Source organism: Coenobita brevimanus, chromosome 20 (genome assembly GCF_032717465.1).
Source record: "Coenobita brevimanus isolate Jiangsu-jjx chromosome 20, ASM3271746v2, whole genome shotgun sequence".
Classification (NCBI taxonomy): Eukaryota; Metazoa; Arthropoda; class Malacostraca; order Decapoda; family Coenobitidae; genus Coenobita; species Coenobita brevimanus.
Genome location: NC_136973.1, coordinates 1,795,737 through 1,818,165, shown reverse-complemented (window position 1 = coordinate 1,818,165; position 22,429 = coordinate 1,795,737). Strand labels below are relative to the sequence as shown.

Below are 22,429 nucleotides of genomic sequence, written 5' to 3'. Positions count from 1 at the left end.
ATCCTACCCAGAGCCATATTTAAATGAGAATCAGGGTTTGGCTGGTGATTAGAATAAGCAATTATTTATGTGCATAGCAGTTCTCCTTTAGCATGAAGACTGCAATATACAAGGAAGCTTGCAATAAGGCACTCCAACCAAAAGTGGCATGGAAGAGTTTAAGGCAAAAGGACTATTGGAGTTTACCGATTACATAATGCTGCTCAAGGGTGAGCGGTCATGCTACCCTTACATATCTGGATTGAGTTGCCTAGCCCAGGGCCCTACACTACTGAAGGGGTAAAGAAAATCATCACACCAAAAACTGTTAAAGTTATTTAGAGTAATATTTTGGCCTAATATCAATAACTCTACATTTTATTCCCGGCAGTGAAAGACAAATTCATTCATCAGAGGCACACATCACAAATAAACAGTCAAATGACTAAAGCCATATACTTCTCTGCTGGCATTCCTCCTTGTTAAGGAACATGAAAACAGTTATGGGAGAAATAACCTAATGAACTCTGGCTGTAACAGTGAACCTCAAGCAGTACACACGATTCTCACATTTTGCCTGTCAACCGTATTTGAGGAAGCATAGGAAGCTTCGTAGCCCCTCTTCCTTAGCAACTTATTTTGCACATTATCCCTTAACATGCTTTGGTACGCTGTTTACCATTTAAATATAAACATTGCTTGCTTCAGCAACTGACAACAAGATACTGAGGTGTTGCTCTATCTTTCTTTATTGCCAAATGCCTTAATCCCACAAGGGGAGAGGTGTTGTTGCTGCTGCCTAATCACAATCTGTCTGGCTAAGCACACTTGTCGACCACAGGTAAGCAACTGCATCCAATGAGGTCATCCGACAGGTACAGTACAATAAATAAACCATGCAGGAAACTAGTGCTCCCTCGTGACAGAATGCCTCGCCAAGGTTGGATCAAGGTCCTTCCCATGGTGAGGAGGTTTGGTGCCCAGGCGAATGCCACCCCTGTTCCACCCAGGGTCACAGCATCCCCATTTGTCTTCTCCTCAATGCCTTACTCAGGTGTAATGTGCAGAATAAATCACTTCAGTAGAGAGGTTACAGACTCCAAATTACTCAGAATATGGCATTATTCATCATTCAATTTTCTATAAAATTATGAAATTCCCTCAGACTCTCAGTTATTCTTTTCTTCATAATCATTCAACAGCTTTTCAATATACTAAAAACTATAAAATCAGCAAGCTAATCACAACAAAAATCTCTAACTTCCACTAGCTAGCAATAAAAGACATCCAAAGAATAATATAATTCCTATAAGATATGGGTGCACAGGAACACAAGGCTGAAAATGGCTCCTTTTCTGTGTAAAAAAAACTCCTTCAGCCTGAGGATGCAGTTTTCATTTTTTTTTTTCTTGCTATCTCCAGAATGTATATTTTTTCACCAAAGGCTTGATATTTTGAATCAGGAGGTTATATAACCCTTCACTTACCCCCTCAAAAAATATTCAGTACAGGACATATTTTGCTATGAGACATTAAATAGGGTCTCCATTAACCCCTTCCACACTAGGTTATATCAAAATAGCAGTAAAACTGCCTGGCAGTAGCAAAATAAACTAAAAACTGCATCCTTGCAGTGAAGGGGTAACAAGGAAGCAACACTCACCATCTGGTGTGGCTGAGGCTGAGGTTGCTGTCCAGGAAGAGGCTGTCTGAGGTCTTGATGTCGCCCTTCACCATAGCTCTCCACTCCACCAAAACCTCCTCCCATATCACTGCCACCCAGCCACTGCACACACAGATTGCAAACATAACATCTTACTCACAATACAATGTATGTGTAAATGCATCATTCAAGCTTTTGATATTCTCAGCTTCAACGTACAGGTGTAAGCCTTCCACATAAAAATGTGCTGTGCATAACTAAATCAATCTTGCAATGAATATGGGGTAAAAACTAAGCCAATCAACAATTCAGTCTACTGGAATTTCCTACCTGTAAGTCCACTTCTCTACCGATGTATTACTACATTCATCCTATCAGAATTATCCAAATCCCAATTACAGTAATGAGTTTTTTAATGAAGATTTCAGGAGATATGTTTAACCCTCTCATGGTTTTCTTACGGGTTTGACGCATATGATCTACTTAGCCCCCTCACAGTTTTCATACGCACTTAGACATGTATGAACCATTGGATGAAAAAACACAAGAAAGAAAAGGCGTATGATCTGCTTTCATATGCATTACTGGCTTGTATGTCTCACAATGGTGTGCCTAACTGTAAATGTGTGTCTTGCTGGTCCAAGTTGCAAGAGACAATCTTTTACTTTTTATGGCTATATTACAATAAATCTTGCTCTGACTGGGACCAGAAAACAGTACTACTGTAGAGCAAATTGGGCTCTATACACTTAATTACTAAAAGACCACATAATACCGGTACATGTTTATATTACAGGCAAACCCTGATTTACGTTACCTCTAGATGCGATACCGCGGAGGAGTGATGGAGGTAGAAATAACACCCTACCCTGTCTATCATTGGCTTAACCCCAGTTTTGCAATGGGTTTTTATTTTTTTTACCTGATTTTGATGATATTTTAGACTCAACTTTTGTGTTTAGGTTGATTTATAAACTGTTTTTAGATTTAGGTTATTGTGTTTTAGTCATAGGTGGCATGAACACTGTCATTTGGGGTACAGATTCTCATCCATCAGATGAGGTACAAAACAGTGTGGACAACTAGGCAACTCAACAAGGAATATTTTGTGTCTGACCACTGAATATCTAACCCATCATGGAATACAAAATAATAATTTTAAATAAATATTAATAATTATGAAAGCCTTAAAGAGTAAATAGTTCATGCACTGGCGAAAACTGTGACATTGATAAATCATGTTTACATTCGGGCTGTTCATGGAAAAAAGCTTTGAAAATACAAAGGAATTTCTAAATACAGTATATGTTGGAAAATAAGAGAGAAGAAAATAAAGGAGGTCAGCACCAGAACAGTAACTAAAACAATACAAAGAGGGGCTGTTGAAATGGCTATCCCGATCGCATCATTTATTGATAAATCATGTGTTTACATTCGGGCTGTTCAAGGGAAAACACTTTGAAAATACAATGGAATTTCTTAATAAATATTGGAAAATAAGAGAAGAAAATAATGGAGCTTGGCAACCAGAAAAGTAACCAAAACGACATAAAGAGGGGCTGATGAAAAGACCATCTCAATCGCATCATCGATTACATTCCCTGTCAAAACATCAACGATTCTCAGTCATAACATTTCGCACCTTGGACCATTCTGCGTCATTCATACATTATTATTATGCATAACGGATGTTTATTTAATTGTCCCAGGATCTTCTGATCGTGGAATTGCATACAATGCTGCTGCTTCTTCTCTACCGAGTTTGAATACGAGTCTGAGATCGCACTCTCTTGTGACCTTGACGGAGTACAAGTGAGATGGGCACTGGTTTTAGCCTTAGGTCAGCTTCTTTTACAGCTGTTATGCCATTTAGATTGGCTTTAAACTTTTTTTGGATTCATTTGGGTGGGTTTAGGACTTTGTTGGGGGGAAACCCAAGGCTCAAAAATGCATCTCTATACCTTACATTTTAAATCTACCCAGGGATACGATACCTCACCTAACGATGGGTTTTTACTTAAACCAATGGCATCATTAAGCCAGGATTTATCTGTACTTTGGTGTCAAACAGAAGAGGAACTGTATTTAATATAATGATATTTTACTTCCTCATAAAGTTCCTACTTCATCGTGAATGAACGCAACATAATACAGTATTCACACACTTATTTCTACATAAATTCATAAGTTTACAAATTTACAGCCCAAGAACAAAATCTACACCTTTTGGCATTCCAATGCAACAAAAGAATAATTGGTATCTGCATTAGGGCCTGTTCTGTAATGAAAAGTATAAACTGTAATTTTAGTGTGGGGGAAATATCTGGTTTGGCTGAAACCAGGAGGGGAAGTAGGGGTGCACGGGCCAGGTTTCCTGAGAGGGTTAAGTATATGAAATGTATGCATGAAATGAGTGTAAACAGAAATAAAATCATCCTTGCCTTACCCCTTGCATTCCAGATGGGCCAGCTAAGGCTTCTACCACTGCTTCAGGAAGGTGTGAAGGTTGACTGGACACAAGGGATTGTTCAAACTTATTAGGCTGCATTTGGTTGTGATCGTGCCCTCCACCTTCATTTGTAGAATTTTCTAATCTAGTGTCTGAGGTCATAGAACTATAATCCATCCCAGAGTTTAACAGGTCATCCTGACTACTTTCTAAAGGCTCTACAATTTCTTCTTTGACTAGTGTCTCATCTAACACAACCTGAAAAAGTAAAATATGAATTAGTTATGGTGTGTGTGTGTGTGTGTGTGTGTGTGTGTGTGTGTGTGTGTGTGTGTGTCTTGAGTGTGGGGGTGGCAAATGAGTGGGGTTCAGGATGGAAAGTGGAGCATTAGGAATATTTTGATGCCAGATGCAGTATGGTACTATTCTAATTCTAGATACTTTTACTCAGATGACGTAAAGGTTCCTCACCCAAAATAAGACCAACTTTCAATAGGCTACTGGCAAATTAATATTGTATATACATGAAATACTATCTTATTAACTGAAAGACAAAAGTAACTTCTTAACTGAAAAATGTGTTGGGATGCTTACATCCCTGAGGGGAAAAAAAGAAAGAAAGTAAAAAAAAAAACTAACTGCACTGGATGTCAAACATGCATATATCATGTACCTAGAAAAAAAAAAAAAAAGGGGGAAAAATAAACCATAGGTCCACAGATTCTCCGGACAAAAATTTTAAATTGCAAGAGCTACCCAGTTTTACATCACACCTACTTCCATCACATTTTTGGGTGCAGGAGCTGCATACTGCACACAAATCTGCTTCACCTAGTAGCTGCAACAGTATTGTAAAGTACTGTATATAAACAACATAAGACCATCCCATCCTCTACTTCCAAATTTGTATATAAAATGAATACTTGGAGCAAAACGGCAAGACAACAGACCTGGTGTGGCGAGGTTTGCTTGGCAGACTGATGATCACTTCTAATGTCATTTTTTTGTTCTGTTCTACTTTCATGCTCAGATCTGTCTAAAGTTCTATCTACTCTGGATTCACTGCCCTGTGTGTCACCAGACGTTCTAGTATTATCTGGATTAAAGTCACTGGTAGGGCGGTATGGCGAGGTTCGTGGTGAAGACTGAGGAGAGTTGGATAAGTGAGACTCCACGAGATTCTGCTCCGGCTCGTCTCTCCTTCGTCTCTTAGGGTGGGGGCTGGATCGATCATCACGGGAACTCCATGGAGGTGCATGCACCTTCTTGGGTTCGGACTCCTGTGGTGGCTCATCTGGGACGGCTAAGCCCTTCACTTTGAGTAACTCGGCAGCTTTGATTAACCGAGCCAAGTCATTCTGGGCCACATTGACCACACCTGCGTACATATAACTAAGAAGGCTTTCTACCTCATCACTCTTTATGTCTTTCAACACTATAATAGGATGTTTGCAAGGAGTTTGTTCAAACATGCTTTCAAAGTATTCACTACATGTTGATAGCACCAACTTGTGTACCGGGTAGAATTTTCCATCACAGGCTAATGTCACATCTGTATACCTTTCCTGCAAAGAAAGGACAACACAACAATTACATGTTAAAACGACAAGGGGAAGAACCTAGGTAATTATCTGTTAAAATGTCTATTCCACTACCACCTTAACATTATTTAAAAAAAAAAAAAAAAAGAAAAAAAAAACTACAGTCCATTCACTTCCTGTTTTTTTCCCTGTAAATTTTTGTCCCCTACTGTACTTTCATGCCAGTATTTTTTACCCTTGCTGTAAGACAAAAGGCATGGCTTACCTTATCTCTGAGTGTTGAAAGGATGTGACAGAAGGTTGCTTTATGGTTATTCCACGACAAGGATAGCAGTCCGTCAGCCATCTTGGCACACCACCAACTGCAAGTTTATGAAGTCACATTGTAAAAATAACTTAATACTGTAACCACAGTAATTAGTCTGCATTCATTATATCACTAAGCTCTGCAAGGGGGGGGAAACATCACACTGTGTGCAGCCTTTCAACACTAAGTCTGTATTTTGATAGCTTTAGTGAAAACATTAAGTTGCAATGAGTGCTATGTGTGTAGGTTTCATTTCATATCCTCTTAGCTCTCTGATACAGTCTGTCAAGAACTTCTCATCAACTGTATATGGAATCCACTGGAAAAGCATGAACAACATACCATTGTCAGATAAAATGACTGAAAAACGAAAGTAAAAAATGGCATTCTACATGGAGCTACCATATCAACCCTTTTATGGCAGATTTCATTACTGATCTGCAACAAATGTGCAGCCAAGAAAAGATGGTAGCTAAAATATGAAGACAGTTATGTAGTAAATCAAACCCAAACTCTTAAAGAAAATAATCTTAGTACTAGATACATCAAAGCTGATTAACATTTGATTTTTTGACCAAAAAAACTGAAAACAAGCAACTACATCTATCTATGTATAGCAAGATGCCATAATCCCGTGAAGGGTTTCCGTTTGACTTTGAGATAGTTGTTTTACTAGCAGAGACACTAACCCTCTGCCAACCCACTTGCTAACACCTAGGGAACATGTATGGGTTGGTTATATGGTTACCGCCCAGAGCTGACAATGGTTTCCTGGCTTACAGGAAACCAATAGGCTTGTCATTCAATGTAAAGCCACCTGAAAAGGAAAGAATAATAATAAAAAATGACAGAAATCAGGATAAGGGAAATGTTCCCCCAAGCTAGACCTAATCAAATCATATAGCCCTGCTACGTGACAGGAGGAGGCTACCCTTCCCAGCATGGCAGCTACCGGGTGTGGCTTGAACTCACGACCCCCTGGTCCCAAGTCCAACACTCTACGACTGAGCCACCCTGCCCCCAAGAATCATGGGAGTAAAAGGAAGAGAGGAGTAGAGACACAGAAAAGGGATGCTAGAGGTGAAGAAAGATGTAGGCAGAACTACATCAAGTGAGTGGATGATGGTCGCCACCACCTACCTCTTTTTTGCAATATTAAAGAAAGTCGCCTGAATGCCCGCAACATCGTGCTTACTGTCCATCCTGTCATCAGCACCAACTGGGAATGTCAGTGCACCAAATAAACTCAAATGTTCACAATTTAAAGATCATGAATAGTGATGGAAACCTAATTAGAAGGGGTGCTGAAACCTAATGCAACCCCAGTAATTATAACCAACCCCACAGTGTGCAGTAAAAAGCATGCACTTGGTAAAAATTATGAAATTTTTGTTGTTTATTAGAGTCGGGGTTTTTTAGTTTTTTTTCTTTCACTAGGGGTTGGCTTCACCTATATTTCAAATGAAACTGAGGCTAATTTCTGCTGTAAAACTTTTTTTTCCTCTGTTTTAGTAAATTAACCTAACCTGACCTCATCTAATCAAACTGAACCCTTAACCTACGACACATTTGTGAAGGAAATGTCATAAAGACCCCTCCTAATTTGAGGAGTTTATGTCATAAGAAAAGCTGGAATACCCAATGGGCTTGACTGTAATAAGTGACAATGATACCAAGATTGTATCAAGGCAGTATCATGAATTAGTAGTATCAGGTTATAAAGGTGTGTTCACAATCACATGGGCACTGGATGGCCTAAGTAGATGTGATCATAAAGCAAATATTTATGTTCGTCAGACAGGTAACATCCTGACAGAAATCATATATGTTGTAAAATAAAGTTCGACAAATTTAATACACAATGTGAAAACAAGAAATTGTAAACCCGTCCCTACCACAGGCTAACCCTAACCAGCAAAAGCCCTTCTGTAACTTATGCAATCATGCCGCTTATATCTCCATAAAAAAAGTTCGGACATTCGAGGTAAACTCCAATACACGCCATTTAATACTACAAATAACAGCCGATGACTTTATGTGGTGAAACTGTGGGTGGGCGAGGTTATGAGGTATGTGCGCAACACAACCAGGGAACCAACGCCACCCTAGACGCTACAGTGGCCCCTGCCCTTTAACTCGGCAGACCTTTAAAGACACATTCTTCGGTTATCATTACTCAGTACCTGCGTGATCTATGATAGATGCACTTATGTTTAGACTTTAAACAGAGCTGGAAAATACTTACCTTGCTGAAGAGAGAGCCTTAAATTACCGAACAATGGCCTCCCCTGGTGGATTGACTTCCATGACGGTGCCTGAACGGCGTCAGCTTGTCTGGTCCTTAGCGCTAGCACTTTATGCTAATCTTATATATCATTGTACAATGACCTTCAAGTGTTGTATGACGTTCAGTAACCTTTGAAGACATTTTAGTGAAATAAAATTCAAAAGAAAATTAATGCCAGAAATAAATATCTAGTTAAGTCTCTTATCCATGCTTCAGAGTAGCGATCTCAAAAGTGCTACATGTCATTTAGTTCTAATAACTGGAGTTTGTATTATTAACAAATACGTAAAAAAGTATTATCATTTGGAAATGAAAGGCATATGATGTGTTAATTCATTACATCCACCACCAGCTCATGAAGTTAGCATTCTTGCCACCATTCTAGCTACAACAATTACTATCTATCTATCTATCTATTGCCAGACGCCTCAATCCCGTTCGGGGTGGCCACAAACAAATCGCCTCCACGTCTCCCTGTCCCCCGCCATTTCACTGTCCTGCACCCAACTCACACCCCCCTCTCTCATAGGCTATACCTCTCCACCCCATCCCTCCATCTCATCCTTGGCCTCCCCCTCCCTCTCCCCCCTTCCACCTCACTCACATACACTCTCTTCGTCAGTCTTTCACCCTCCATCTTCTCCACATGGCCAAACCACCTCAGTGTATTCCTCCTAACGCTTCCTATCATATCCACATCCACACCACAACGCTCATTTATATCCTCTTTTGTCAGCCTGTCTCTCCATGTGACTCCACAGGCTTCTCTTAAATAACTCATTTCCACTGCTCTCACTCTTGACTTGTGTCCTTCCAACAACGTCCAAGCTTCACTTCCATACGTTAGAGTTGGTATTACAATACTGTCATGTAGTAACTTTTTCACTTCCATGCTCACTTCTCTGCTTCTTAGCACTGCTTTCAAGGAACCAGCAACCTTTCTTCCCTGCTGTACCCTTTCAAGCACTTCACCCTCCAAACCTCCATCCTTACTCATCACACTACCCAAGTACTTAAACGCACTCACATTTTCCATTTCCTCACCATCCAACCTCGCTGATCATTTACTGACTTCACCTCTCTCAAAGACCAACACTTACTCTACCCTACATTCAACTTTAGATTCCGTTTCTTACACACTCTCCCAAACTCATCCACCAAGCCTTGTAGCTCCCTTTCGTCCTTACTCAACCACACAATATCATCTGCAAACAACAGCACAGGGAGTTTCCAAACACTACTCTCTCTCTCACCAGGGCCACTCCAACATCCACTACCCTACCTTGTACCTCTTTTATTACCCCATCCATATACAAATTGAACAACCACGGAGACATGACACATCCCTGTTTCAACCCAACCTTCAAAGAGAAAAATTCACTCAGTTCACCATCCACACACACTGCAGCCTTAGCACCATCATACATACTCTTCACAGCATTCAACAACTTCCCATCTACTCCATATATTCTTAATATTTTCCACAATCCTTGTCTATCCTCCCTGTCATATGCTTTCTCCAGATCCATGAAAGCCGCGTACAACTTCTTTCCCTTCTCTAGAAACTTTTCCACTAAAGATCTAAGAATGAATATCTGACCTACACAACCTCTTCCCTTCCTAAAGCCTCCCTGTTCTTCTCCAACTAATTCCTCTGTTCTTTCTCTAACTCTGTCAATAAGTATCCTACCATACACTTTTACTATTATACTAAGAAGACAAATGCCCCTATGATTACCACACACTTCTTTTTCCCCTTTTCCTTTGTACAAGGGAATAATTATACCTGACTTCCAATCCTCCGGGACTCTACCTTCCTCCCAGGCCAATCTGCACATCTTCCACATCCATTCTACTAATATCTCTCCCCCATGCTTCAGCATTTCACCACACACTCCATCAATTCCTGGGGCTTTCCCCAACTTAACTTTCTTCATTGCTTCCACAATTTCTATCCTACTGATTTCTTCCTGTCCTCTCACCTCCCTCCTTCTCCCAGCCATTCCCCAGCCACTTATACTCACATTACTTCGATCCTCTATCTTCAACAATTCCTTAAAGTGTTCTCTCCATCTGCTCACTTTTTCTCCCTTCTCCATTAGTAATCTACCATTTTTATCTTTCCCTCCCCTGCTAACTTCACTTCCACCCTGTCTTACTCTCTTCACCTCTTTCCAGAACATTTTCTTACAGTCCCTCCACTTTACACTCAAATTCCTTCCAAATTCCTCATCCACTCTCTTCTTTCTCTTACTAATCTTTTCATCTCTCTCTTCCTTTCTACATATAACTCTCTCTTCCGCCTCTCTGCTTCTTTCACTCCCCTTTTTCTTATCCATTCATTGTATGCTTTCTCCTTTTGTGCCACAGCCTGTCTCAACTCTTCATTCCATCACGCTGTTCCTTGCACCCCCCTCCGTCTTCTCTTCGTCCCACACACCACATCACATGCTGCACATATTTCTTCTGTGAATATCCTGCACACACCTTCCACGTCCCCCATTTGCTCCAATTCATATTTGACCAATCGTTCCTCCACTTCTCTCTTATATTCTGCCTTTTTCTCATCTTCTTGTAACGTACTTTCCACTCTCCTTGCAAGTACTCCTTCTTCCCGTCCTTCCCTTCTATTTCTCCATCTTATTTGGATCTTGATTCTGGTAGCAGCAGTTTGTGGGAAGAGAAGGGGCTGAGTAAGGCTGGTATAGTGCACTGTGAAGTTTTATGAAGAGAAGGACCTTGAAAACCGGAAGGAAATAAAAAAATCGTATGGCTATGTAAAACTGTGGTGAATGTTTAAAATGTGGTTGGATACAGCTATGTGAAAAATATCGAAAATAACTACGAACATAGAAAATGTGAAGGAAATAGAAAAGATTGAGGAAACAACTGAAGGAAATGGAAAATAGAATATGGTGACAAAGCAATTCGAAGAAAAAATAACAATGGACACAGAAAAATGGAAAGTAAGAAGGCTGAAATGTGGAGATATATATCTCTTGCCAGACGCCATAATCCCGTAAGGGATGGCCACTTTGAGTTATTTGTTTTACGGGGATGGGCACTAACCCTCCACCAACCCACTTGTTGACACGTAGGAAGCACGTATGGTTTGAAATAACTGGCTATAATGTATAATCACTTGCTACCTATTTAATGTAATTGTATGTGTTAGGTGTGTGGATTGGTAGTTTTCTATGGATTGGTAGTTTTGTATTAATTTTATAAACCAAACTTATCTTTCATTAACCTACGAACACCTCCTCTTACTTCTCCATTGTAAATGGGGATCCTGATTTATGGGAAACTTTGATACAACTTAAGAAATGGTGTCTTTCTAGAGGGTTCTACAATATACACCTGGGTGTGTAAGTACAGTATTCTCTACTTCACTTGGCTTTGATCTCCCTCCCCACCTCTCCCAGTGGAACCTCTGAAGCCTGACAGATTTCCACACCCACACCCGAACACAATTCTCAAGTCTGACAACCCAACAAACTAACCAGTATATATACCATTCAACGTGACTTGAGTTTAGTTTATTTCGGAACACCAGCAGTTTACCTGGAATGGTGAATGCAGCTGTAGGCTCGAGACCATGAGTTTCTCATCCTAAAAATCATAATAGCTGCCAACCTTATAAAACATTAAACATATCGTTGGAGTATCCTGCATAGCCTACTCGTTCATCTTATTAGGATCTTGACGTACTTCGACTCTTAGTGTTGCCACTTTTTTTTTTTTCTTTACAAATAACAAATCTGTTACTCTGAACTTGTGTCATTGGCAGTGATGCAGCTAAGTAGCCCTGGGAGGACCTAGTCCCACTCAGTCAGACCCTTGGCCTCCCCACTGCCCTCTACAATTTCAAATTTCGTATTATGTAGTGTACATAATGTATAGCAGTGAGCCCCTCCAAAACACCGCTTCGCCCCACCTGGGGGTAGGGCCCTCCCTCAGTTTGTGGACACCTGGGTATGGCGCTATCTTACGCCTGTATGGCCAAGTTTGTGGGAGTTGTTCGTTTTCTCTGAGCAAAGCAAGACAGAACATGGAATAATTATGGTGACTAAGTACTCGTAGTACAAAACTTATAGCTCAGTGATTTTGGAGTGGTTAGCATGATACTGACCAAAAAAAAAAAAAAAAAAGTGCCGCTGTGCGCAACTAAGGATTCCAGTTTTACCCTAAACTCGTTACAAACCTGAACTAGCATGAACTAAAAGATTGGCGATTGGAACGACACACGACACAAATTCTCACGTCTTCTCGTAATACTCGTACAGTGTTCCATCATTTTTTCCCCCCCCTCTCTTTCGTGCTTCCAAGTACTTGTCAAATTGGGTACCATTCGTTCATTTCTTTCCCAGTTAATTTCAAATGTGGCACTTGATTCCTAAGCGAACAAAAGCAGATTCCTAAGCGAACAAAAGCAGACATTAAAAAATGTATCTACGTCTATATTTGTAGTCACAGGTCAGACAAGACGAATTATGTACATATTTCGTGAAATGCAAAGGCATGAATCCGTAGAGTTTACGAACTAGTGCGATTAACTTTAATTTTTTTTTTTCTTAAATAATTTTGCATTGCCCTGGAATTGTTGGGAATTGTTGGTTATTTCACTTTAATACTTGGTGCAATTAAGACTCATTAAATCTGAGTTACGATGCTGCTAGCAGGTGTTGTTTCCAAGGACTGCAGACATCAGATTTAGCATTATCTACATACCAGTCAAAAGTATAAGTTCCATTGCCTCGACACGCACTCTAAATGGAGGACCGAACCGTAATATAAAACTAACACTAGAGTATATAAAATGACCTTTCATACGTGTCCCTAATGACCCTATTCTAAGTGAGACTGTAATCGTATTATATTCATAGCTATTTTATTTTATTTATTTTTTTAATATTATACCTTGATACTAGGTGCCAACATATTGTACCTCGATAGCATGCAGGGAAAGGCGGTGTAGTAATAGCAGTATTATTTCCTGTGATTCATCTGAAATGTCAACCCAGTGAACTACAGGCCAAAACTAACCCTCTCCTGCAGTCCACCATCATCTTTTCGGGGTTAGAGAGAGGGAGCTGAGGGGCGTCTGTATACCGCGCAATGAGGATGCCACCACATGAAGGCGTCCCTCTCCAGCACTAATAATAAGAGTGATTTTAGCAGGTGTTATGAATTCGCCCAGGTAACCTAAAACATATTATCCATCTGTTGTCAGACGCCATAATTCCCTAAGGGGTGGACGTTTGACTCGAGTTAGTTGTTTTATGGGGAGGAGACATTAACCCTCAACCAACCCACTTGTTGACACGTAGGGAACACGTATGGATTGGTTATATGGTTACCACCCAGCGTTGTAAATGGTTTCCTGGCTTGTACAGCAACCTGAAAAGGATAAAGTAATAAAGTGACAAGAAAGATGGGAAAAATGGGGGAGAGGAAGGCAGACTCAGAGAATGAAAGATAAAGGTGAAGGAAGAAACAGACAGCACCACATCAAGTGAGTGGCAGATGGTCGCCACCACCTACCACTAAAATAACTGCAATAAAACTCACTTTGTACGGTTGATCAAAGAGGAGTAGGTGAACACAGCTTGAAACATTTTGATGCCGTGGACGATGGCTGATGGAAAATGTTATTCTTTTTTACCCACCACGTTGGTAAATCTGCTAACATAATGCAACATCACTTGCTTGTGATATTTTATAGTTGGTATTGATATTGTACGTAGATTCAGATAAGAGCATATTCCCCTTTGGACTTCCACGCGTTATACTGATTTAAGGATATCACTAAACCCCTCCTGTGGATTATTATTTATTTTTATTTTGACCTCCTGTGCTCTGTGAATATTATACGTCAGGTTGTAATAAAAGAAGTATGACAATGGTACTGTTTTAATTAAGAAGGATGCTGCTGACAAACTGGGTCTACAACTAGGGGCGTGGCTCACTCCGTGTCACGTAATGTAGGAGAGGTGGCGGGCAGGTCTACGCCCGGGAACTGCTATCGTAGAATAGTACAAAAATAGCTTCTCCTGTGTTCCTGGGCGAAGACACGCAAGTAGCGTCTGGTGCGCACACAAATATCAAAATAACATTATTATTCTACAGGTCCAGTACAGGTAACACAGGGCGGGTGAAAATAATGACCAGGCTAGATGACCGACCGACACATCACAACTTAACCGAAATAGAGAGAATCGAGTTACACTGTATTGGTGAGCTGGCTAAACATCCGGCTGTGTAGGTGAGGGGGAAGAAAAAAAAATTCGACTTGAGTCCATTTTCTGTGTGATGCAATGCAGGGCGAACTGAGTTGGGTTGAAGAGGCCGGGGCGGGATTGGCTGAGCATGGCACTGGAATGACTTCACCTAGGCGCGGCCGGCTTGACCTTATCACAGACATACACCCAGGGGGCCTCGCTGTGCCGCGCCCTGGAAGGTAGACACTGAACAAGGAGGACATGAGAGTAGGGGTCGCATTCTAGTTGCTTTGGAAATCTCGTAACATCTCTTCCTTCACCATTTCGTCCGCTTATGACACCTCACTTTTCTGTTTTTATGTAATTTATATATTTCCGTCTTTGTTATATATATATATTTCCAGTACCGACAAAGTTTGCTCCGGTAACATGCGAGACAAAGTATTTCGCCGTGGAAGACACACTATGAAATCTCCAAAGCGACTTTAAACACGTCCGTAGGTCGTGCTGAGTCTTGTGTCAGTGCTCAGCCTGGGAACTGCCCGCTGAAAACTGGGAGAGGAAAAAATGGTGTCCACGAGATGGGCTAACACAAAAATGGACAGGTGGCATAGGAGATTTTTTTTTGTAAGCCGTCTAGAGTTACAGCTATGTCTTAAATCTATCCTTAACCTGAACCCCTTGTACCCTCTGACGTCATCTACACCACTCACAACGTAAGTTCTAAGTGGCATAGAAGACTTCGCAGCACGCCTTCCGTAGCGATTTATTTTGCGTATTACACCTTTATAGTCTATTGTATATCACTTTTATATCGAGATAGTATCCATAACACGTAGCTGAGGATGCTGAGGTGTAATGTACAGAATAAATCGCCATGAAAGGGGTGTTGCAAAATCTCCAGCCACTTAAAATACGACCCACACACGCACACTTACACGCACACGTACACGCACACAGGTAAAATTCTGATATGATTATTCAGCGTACATGCATTTCGGTGCTCTAAAGCTATACAAAACATGGGCTCTCAATATGTGAAAGTGTGAAAGTTCTTTTTTATTTATCTACAAATCAACTGATATCATAGTTACTCTTTAATCTAAACAACATTTCTTTAACAGACACTACATACATTTTTATACCTCAGAGAAAAAGCGGGAGAACTAACAGCCATATGCTTGGAATTAAAATCGACGAGGGGAAGGCAAGTGATCAAAAAAATATTTATAATTTCTGAAAATGTGGGAAAATAGAACCAGCCTTATTTCCCTGTATTGTTGCTGACTGCACCCTCTAATGTGGCATGCAGGCTGATCTTTAGCCCTCTCATTCTAGGGGCAACTCTAGAATTCTGTTTCAATTTCAGACTATATTCTTCAGCTGAGAGAGCATGGGAGGCTAGGAGTGTTAACACGACTGGGGTTCAAATATTCAGTTCCTTCCTTCCCCTTATCTATTTCAAATCTAAACACACAGCCGCAAGAGCCTACGAACCATTTAAATCGTAAAAAAATGAAATGCTAGTTGACTGTGCGATGGCTGCGTGGATGGTCGACTCCAGGATAATGCTGTAGCTAAATGGACAAGCTACTGAGGTAAGCTGAGGGGCCGTAGACTAGGTGGCATACGGGAGGCTACGTAACACCTCTCGTTTATCGATTTATCCTGCAAATTGTAAGAAGACACAAGTATCTTTCCGAAGTTGAACGAATACATAGCGGAAAAATCAAAGCATCTGAAAAACGCACTGGTGGAGGTAAGGTTTTCACTGTATTTCACCAGCTGTCAATTTCCTTCAGACAAAACTGGGAAGATGGCTGTCTCCTTGATTATGTCGAAACTTTTCTGCCGTGCACCGTTTCCTAAGCGATTTATTTTTCATTTTACACCTTAACGTCCTCTTTTACGCTATTTTATCTTTCGATATCCACAGTTTGTATAGAGAACGTACGAGGGGTAATAACGGAGTCTCCCGCAGCCACTTTAAAAACGTTCCCAAATTCTTCTGCATGTGCTGGTGGTGGTGGCTGTGGTGGTGGTGTAGTTGTGGTTGTGATGATGGTGGTGGGTGTGGTGATGGTGGTGATTGTGACAGCTGCTGTGATGTGGGAAATGAGATGGTGGTGGTAGTTGTGATGGTGATGGTTGTGGTGGTGGTGATTGTGGTGGCAGTGGCTGTGTGATGGTGGTGGTTGTGGTGGATAGTAGTTTTGATGATGACAGTAGGTGAATGTAACAACAATGCTTGGTGGTGGTGGTGGTGGTGAGTGAGTGAGTGACGGTGTGGTTGTGGTGAAAAGGTGATGCGAAGGAATAACGAAGGTGACGATGATGATGGTGTCTGTGATGATAATAATAATATTAATAATAATAATAATAATAATAATATCGGTGATGATGATAGTGATGACGATTGTGGTGATGACAGTGGTGATGAATGATATACAGTGTGCTAGAGCTGGGGAAAATTACTCTGATAATGATGATGATGATGATGGTGATCACAGTGGGCAGAGGGAGGCAAGGGTAAAATCTTGTGTTGGGGGGAGAAGGAGAGGGAGACCGAGGGCGCCATGACCAATGCAGAAGTGAATCTCATAAGAAATTCCGTAACATCCCTTCCTTAACGATTTATTTTCCGTATTACACCTTAACATTCTCTTGTTTGTTACCTATAGGATTTTAAAATATTCATAGTTTGCATCAACGAAAGATAATAAAAGATAAAAGATAATAAAAGAGGCCACTGAGGTGAAAGGTGAGGAATAAATCGCTTAGGAAGAAGTGTTGAGAATTATTCAAAGCCACTTAGAATATAATCTCAAGACTCCCTCATCCTACGAGATATGTTGAGAGGAAAAACCTGAATTCATTACATAAATCACAATTATCGTAGTTTTCGTATACACACACCTACGCAAAAAATGGGCGCGAAAAAATGGAGAAACGAACGTAAAAAAATGAAAACACGTAATTGATAAAAATAAAAGGCATTAATATTGACAATTGTAATACATAAAAGGACAAAAAAATAGGGACATGATAAAAATACAAATAAGGAGATAAATAAAGGGAAATAATAAGGAACTGTTTATATAAAAAGAAACATTCCAGCTAACACGTACAGGTAGCAATGTTGGCGGCCTTGGGAGAGAGAGAGAGAGAGAGAGAGAGAGAGAGAGAGAGAGAGAGAGAGAGAGAGAGAGAGAGAGAGAGAGAGAGAGAGAGAGAAGGAGAGAGATGGGTGCCAGTTTTTTTTTTCCCGAAATTTGTGCATCATCCTCAACTAACAAATTAACATTGGTATCACAGAGAACGATATAGAATGCCCAAAATGAGGCCCGAAGAAGTCTTATACCTATTTTTTTCTAATGTATTCTTGCTGTCCCTAAACAAAAATTACGGTATATCTAGTTTGAGAGTTCAGACTGGGTTGGATTTCATACGGATTTCAAAAACGTCCTTCACTACTAACGAAGTCTCCAAAGTTGAGTAAAATCGCCTGGGAGAAGTGAGGATAAAACTGAAGCAAAGATTGGCGGGATTTTCTTCACTCGAGAAACTTAAAAAATATATATATTTTTTTCTGCTCCCTACAGGCGATATTTTCAGTTCACGGGGGACGCTTGGCATTGAGGGGGATAATGGAGGTTGTATCTAATCTCTCCAGTTCAAAAAATCTCCTTGAAGCTCAATAAGATCGTCGGAACATAAAGAATAAGCTCTAAAATATGTCATCGGATTGAAGAAATGACATGTGGAGGTGTGTGGTGCGTAGGGGGACTGCCGGGTCTTAAGGAAAGGATTGGTAAACCTCAAGAATCTGTAGACTTAGGCAAACCTATTCCTAGGGCGCATAAAATAAACAAAAACTCGCTTCATTTCGATATGTAAAGGGAAGCAATGGCGACACAAATGATAAACAGGGAAGCGACATGTGCTTACCCAAGAAAGTCTGGCTTGGTGAATCACAGGAAATTGTCAAGTAAGAAGTATGAAACGCACACGCGATGATATTGTGTCAGGGAGGAAAACGACAGACACGCTCTAAGTATGAAGCAGATGCACAACAAAGAGAATTAACAACCTAACTTTGATTATTAACCATTCACCTACAACGGTCTTACTCTGGCTAACACCTGACAGTCTTGCTTAGCTGGAAAAAAAAAAAATCCTACAGCCGTCAAAAGTTTAAATTATCAGGACAGACGCTTTCGTTGCTACAGACACGTATGTATTTCAATCACAATAACACCAGAAATTTTTGTTCGGCTAAGAAAAATCCATGCAGCCAAAGATTTAAAATATATTATGATTAACTCTTCGCTGCTGTGGACGCCCCTAGTTTTCTTTTATTCTTTTGTTCAGTTGAGAATCCTTGTAGTCCAAAGGCTAATAGTAGGTAAATAAACTAGTGACAATGAGGATGTGGGTGAGGGAGTGTGGGTGTGGATGAAGGAAAGGCAGTGTGGGTGTTTCAATGTGGGTGTGGATGAGGGTGGTGGTGGTGGTGAGTGGGTGAGGGAGTGTTGATATTGAGGTATGTGAGTATGCGTTTAGCCTAGGAGTGTGGGTGAGGGCGGGAGGGCGGAAAAGGACTGACCAAGCGAGACTGAGACTAGACTGGAGAGGAACTGGGTTGAAGCGCGCGGCTCGGTACACGATGACAATATTCTCCTTGGTATTGCAGATTGGGTAGCACCTCTTTCTTAGCGATTTATTTCGTTTATTACTTTAATTTCTCCCGTACATAATGCTTATCTTCTTAACAGCAATATAATTTGTATCAGTATCCCACAAAATATTAACATCCACACACACACACAAAAAAAAGAAAAAAAAAGAAAACGAGTTATTTTGCATATTACACTTCAATATTTTCCTGTATCGACATAATTTCCATCATTAATACACAGGATGTTATGAACGCGTAATAAGCAAAATAAATCGCTATGGAACAGGTGCTACGAGGTCTCCAAAAACAAAGAAAATATGGCCCTGTCACAAGTATCTACTAATGCTCGGTACTGGGTGGTCGAGTCAAGTAGGTATGAATTATTTTTTACATTCACACAATTGACAACAAGAATGTCAACTCATACGTAAGTGCAGCCTTTAAATTAACAAGGACTATTTTAAATAATGGGTTGATAACAGCGAGAAAAATGAGATCTTTACACACTATACAAGAATACCTTTCCTATACACGACACCTTTGATAGCCATTAACAAAGCAGATTGTGTACAAGTATCTGGGTGGCAGGGGAAGGGGTGGGGGTGGTGAGGGTGGCAGGGAGGGGGGCAGGGGATGGCACCTGACACTGGCACTCGCAGCACCACCTCACTGTCACCCTCGACTCTGTACAGGAAGATCTTGGCAGCTTAGCATCTACTACACATGGCTATTACACACCATCATGTATATATATAAATATGTATATAATACCTTCGTCACAGGTTACCTTTGGTCATCACCGATACACTAACTTATCACCAACAACAACGAGAGACACTGTGTCCATCGCCAGGCTTGCCCCGCCCTGCCCTGCGATCTGCGTTTGCCCCGGAACCCACAGATGCCTCGGGACCTGCTGTTACCCTGTGGCTGCTCTGGGACCTGTGGCTGCCCTGGAACCTGCGGCTGCCCTGGAACCTGCGGCTGCCCTGGAACCTGCAGCTGCCCAGGGACCTGCGGTTACCCCATGGCTGCCACGGGACCTGCGACCGCCTTGGAACCTGTGGCTGCCCTGGGACTAGCGGCTGCCCAGTGACCTGTGGCTGCCCCCCAGGGACCTGCGGCTACTTCAGGACCTGCAGCTGCCCCAGGACCTGCGGCTGCCTTGGGAACAGCAGCTTTCCTGGGACCTGTGACTGTCCCAGGTGTCCTGTTAAAGGGCAAGGGCGGGGACAGGGACGCGGGTGTGAGAACCACCAGAGGGCGCCACCTGCAGCAAGTATGAGGGCTGGCTGGGGCTCACGGGTGCAGTGAGGGCTGGGGCTGGGGCTTGATCTGGGGCGGGGTGGGACTTGGGAGAAGTAACCAAGTTACTGATACAGTTGCCTAAACCAAGCCATCCTGGCTAGTCCTTCTCTAACCTGTAACGAGAAGTAGATGCTTGAATTGGCTCTTTGTTTAATTTCATTTGTAAAAAATGACTTTTACACCCTCTAAAGCTTGGGTTCTTTTTTCTCTGCATAAAGGAAACTATAATACATAGTGTGTCAGGACTCTACAGTATCATAATACAATACATACAATCAACCACAATACAACTACAATCAGCCCCTGACATATCTATCTTCTCCCGTCATTGACTACAAGTGAACTGAGGTTCTCTCTCACAAATCTACTCACTATTGCCTACAGCTTGGCTACGACTACTATTTAATCAATTACAAGTCTGATAAGTACTACTCTCTGGCCATAATATATCTAATGCTGTTTGCAACAGTTACATAATCGTAAAGCTATGTAAATGGGACTACTACAGAATGTACTGTCAGAGCAACACTGTATATGTACAAGATTTAAGGCCATCATAGCGTACAATATGCAAGTGTGACTTACATGCCAGGGTGGCGTGGATCACGTACGAGGGATGGGCATTACATCCGGTGCGGGGGAGGGGCAGGGTGCGGGTGAGGGTGTCGGCTGCTGCTGCTGCTCCCCACCAGGTGACCCGCCCTCTAGGAAGTCACCCTCACCTCCGGGGCCTGCAAAGTGACTCACGGTCAACACCAGCGCACACACACACACACACACACACTCACACACACACACTATTGCTAAAGCCGCATTACAACTGTTTACTACTAACATGTCTGAAAAAGATTCCCCCCCCAATTTTTATTTATAGTATATATGGTTAAAAAGCAAAGAAATGACAGTTTTCTGGTATATCTAACATGCACTTCACTAAATTCATGGTTAAGTCATATCATTTAGAGAACTGGTACGCTGAAACGGAAACTGAGGCGATTAGAAATAATGATAATTGCTAACATGACAATGATTGATAAACAAATTTCCGTTTATTTAAAATGTGAGATGGTAAAGAAAGATGAGATGCTGACGATGCAACAAAAATCTCCCAAATACACACCCACACACACACCCACACCCACCCACACCCACACCCACATCCACACCCACACCCACACACAAATATACAGACAGATAAGCTGGCAATGACTCACCAGAAGGTCGCTTAGGCACCGGCAAAACGTTCTCCCCCTCTCGTTCCCTCTTCAGTCTGGAGTCGACCATTTTCTCCTCCTCCCTGGCCTGGTGGAGGAGGGCGGCTGCTACGGCGGCTGGGGGTAGCGTCGGCGGAAGTGGAGAGGGGATGGAGGAGGGGAGTGGAGAGGCCAGGGAGGCGGGGAGAGGGGAGGTCAGTGAGGCTGGAAGCGGGGAGGGTAAGGAACTGGGCAGTGGCGAGGTTAGCGATGGCGGCAATGGCGAGGTTAGCGATGCTGGGAGTGGGGAGGATAGTGAGAGGGGGAGTGGGGAGGGTAACGAGGAGGGGAGTGGGGAGGCTAGCGATGATGGGAGAGGAGAGGGGAGTGTGGCGGGGAGAGGGGAGGCGAGGGAGGCTGGGAGAGGTGAGGCGAGGAGAGGGGATGTGTCAGTGGCTCCCGTGCCGTTGGTCTTGCTGGAATCTTGGTCACGACACCCATCACGGATCTTGTGGGTCAACATGTGCTGCTTCATATTCCCCTACGCGGGAGAACCTGAGTTAGCATCACAATTCCGTGCATAATACAACTATCACTACAAACATTACTCCCCATACACCATCAACATACATTTTTACATAAGACAACTATTACTACAAACAACATCAGTCCACACACACCATCAATATACTTTTTTACAAGTACAGTACCTCTTCTTTTGTACACAATGTGGTAGTGACAGAATCTTAATATAAATATTTCGAAGGGCATGTAAAATATTATGAATTGCTACTGTTATAAAA

General features: G+C 41.8%; 2 protein-coding genes across 7 annotated transcripts in view; both read right to left on the bottom strand.

The window, feature by feature from the left end:
* Positions 1 to 8,246, bottom strand: part of LOC145391949 (uncharacterized) — a 78,185-nt gene extending 69,939 nt beyond the window's left edge. For 4 of the 6 annotated variants that reach the window (XM_080266440.1, XM_080266441.1, XM_080266438.1 and 1 more), the window contains exons 1-5: positions 8,185 to 8,246; positions 5,898 to 5,994; positions 5,042 to 5,656; positions 4,089 to 4,349; positions 1,643 to 1,765 (exon numbers count right to left, since the gene is read on the bottom strand). In XM_080266440.1, the coding sequence (XP_080122566.1) occupies positions 1,643 to 1,765; positions 4,089 to 4,349; positions 5,042 to 5,656; positions 5,898 to 5,978 (1,080 nt within the window). In that variant the 5' untranslated portion in view covers positions 5,979 to 5,994; positions 8,185 to 8,246. Of the gene's footprint in view, positions 1 to 1,636; positions 1,766 to 4,088; positions 4,350 to 5,041; positions 5,657 to 5,897; positions 5,995 to 8,184 lie in introns of all 6 variants that reach the window. The other 2 variants (XM_080266439.1, XM_080266444.1) reach the window with 1 other exon arrangement.
* Positions 8,247 to 20,509: 12,263 nt separating this feature from the next.
* The window catches only part of LOC145391872 (homeotic protein spalt-major-like), a 46,054-nt gene continuing 44,134 nt past the window's right edge, over positions 20,510 to 22,429 (bottom strand). The window contains exons 4-6 of the mRNA XM_080266365.1: positions 21,648 to 22,167; positions 21,019 to 21,164; positions 20,510 to 20,546 (exon numbers count right to left, since the gene is read on the bottom strand). Of these exons, the coding sequence (XP_080122491.1) occupies positions 21,037 to 21,164; positions 21,648 to 22,167 (648 nt within the window). The 3' untranslated portion in view covers positions 20,510 to 20,546; positions 21,019 to 21,036. The remainder of the gene's footprint in view (positions 20,547 to 21,018; positions 21,165 to 21,647; positions 22,168 to 22,429) is intronic.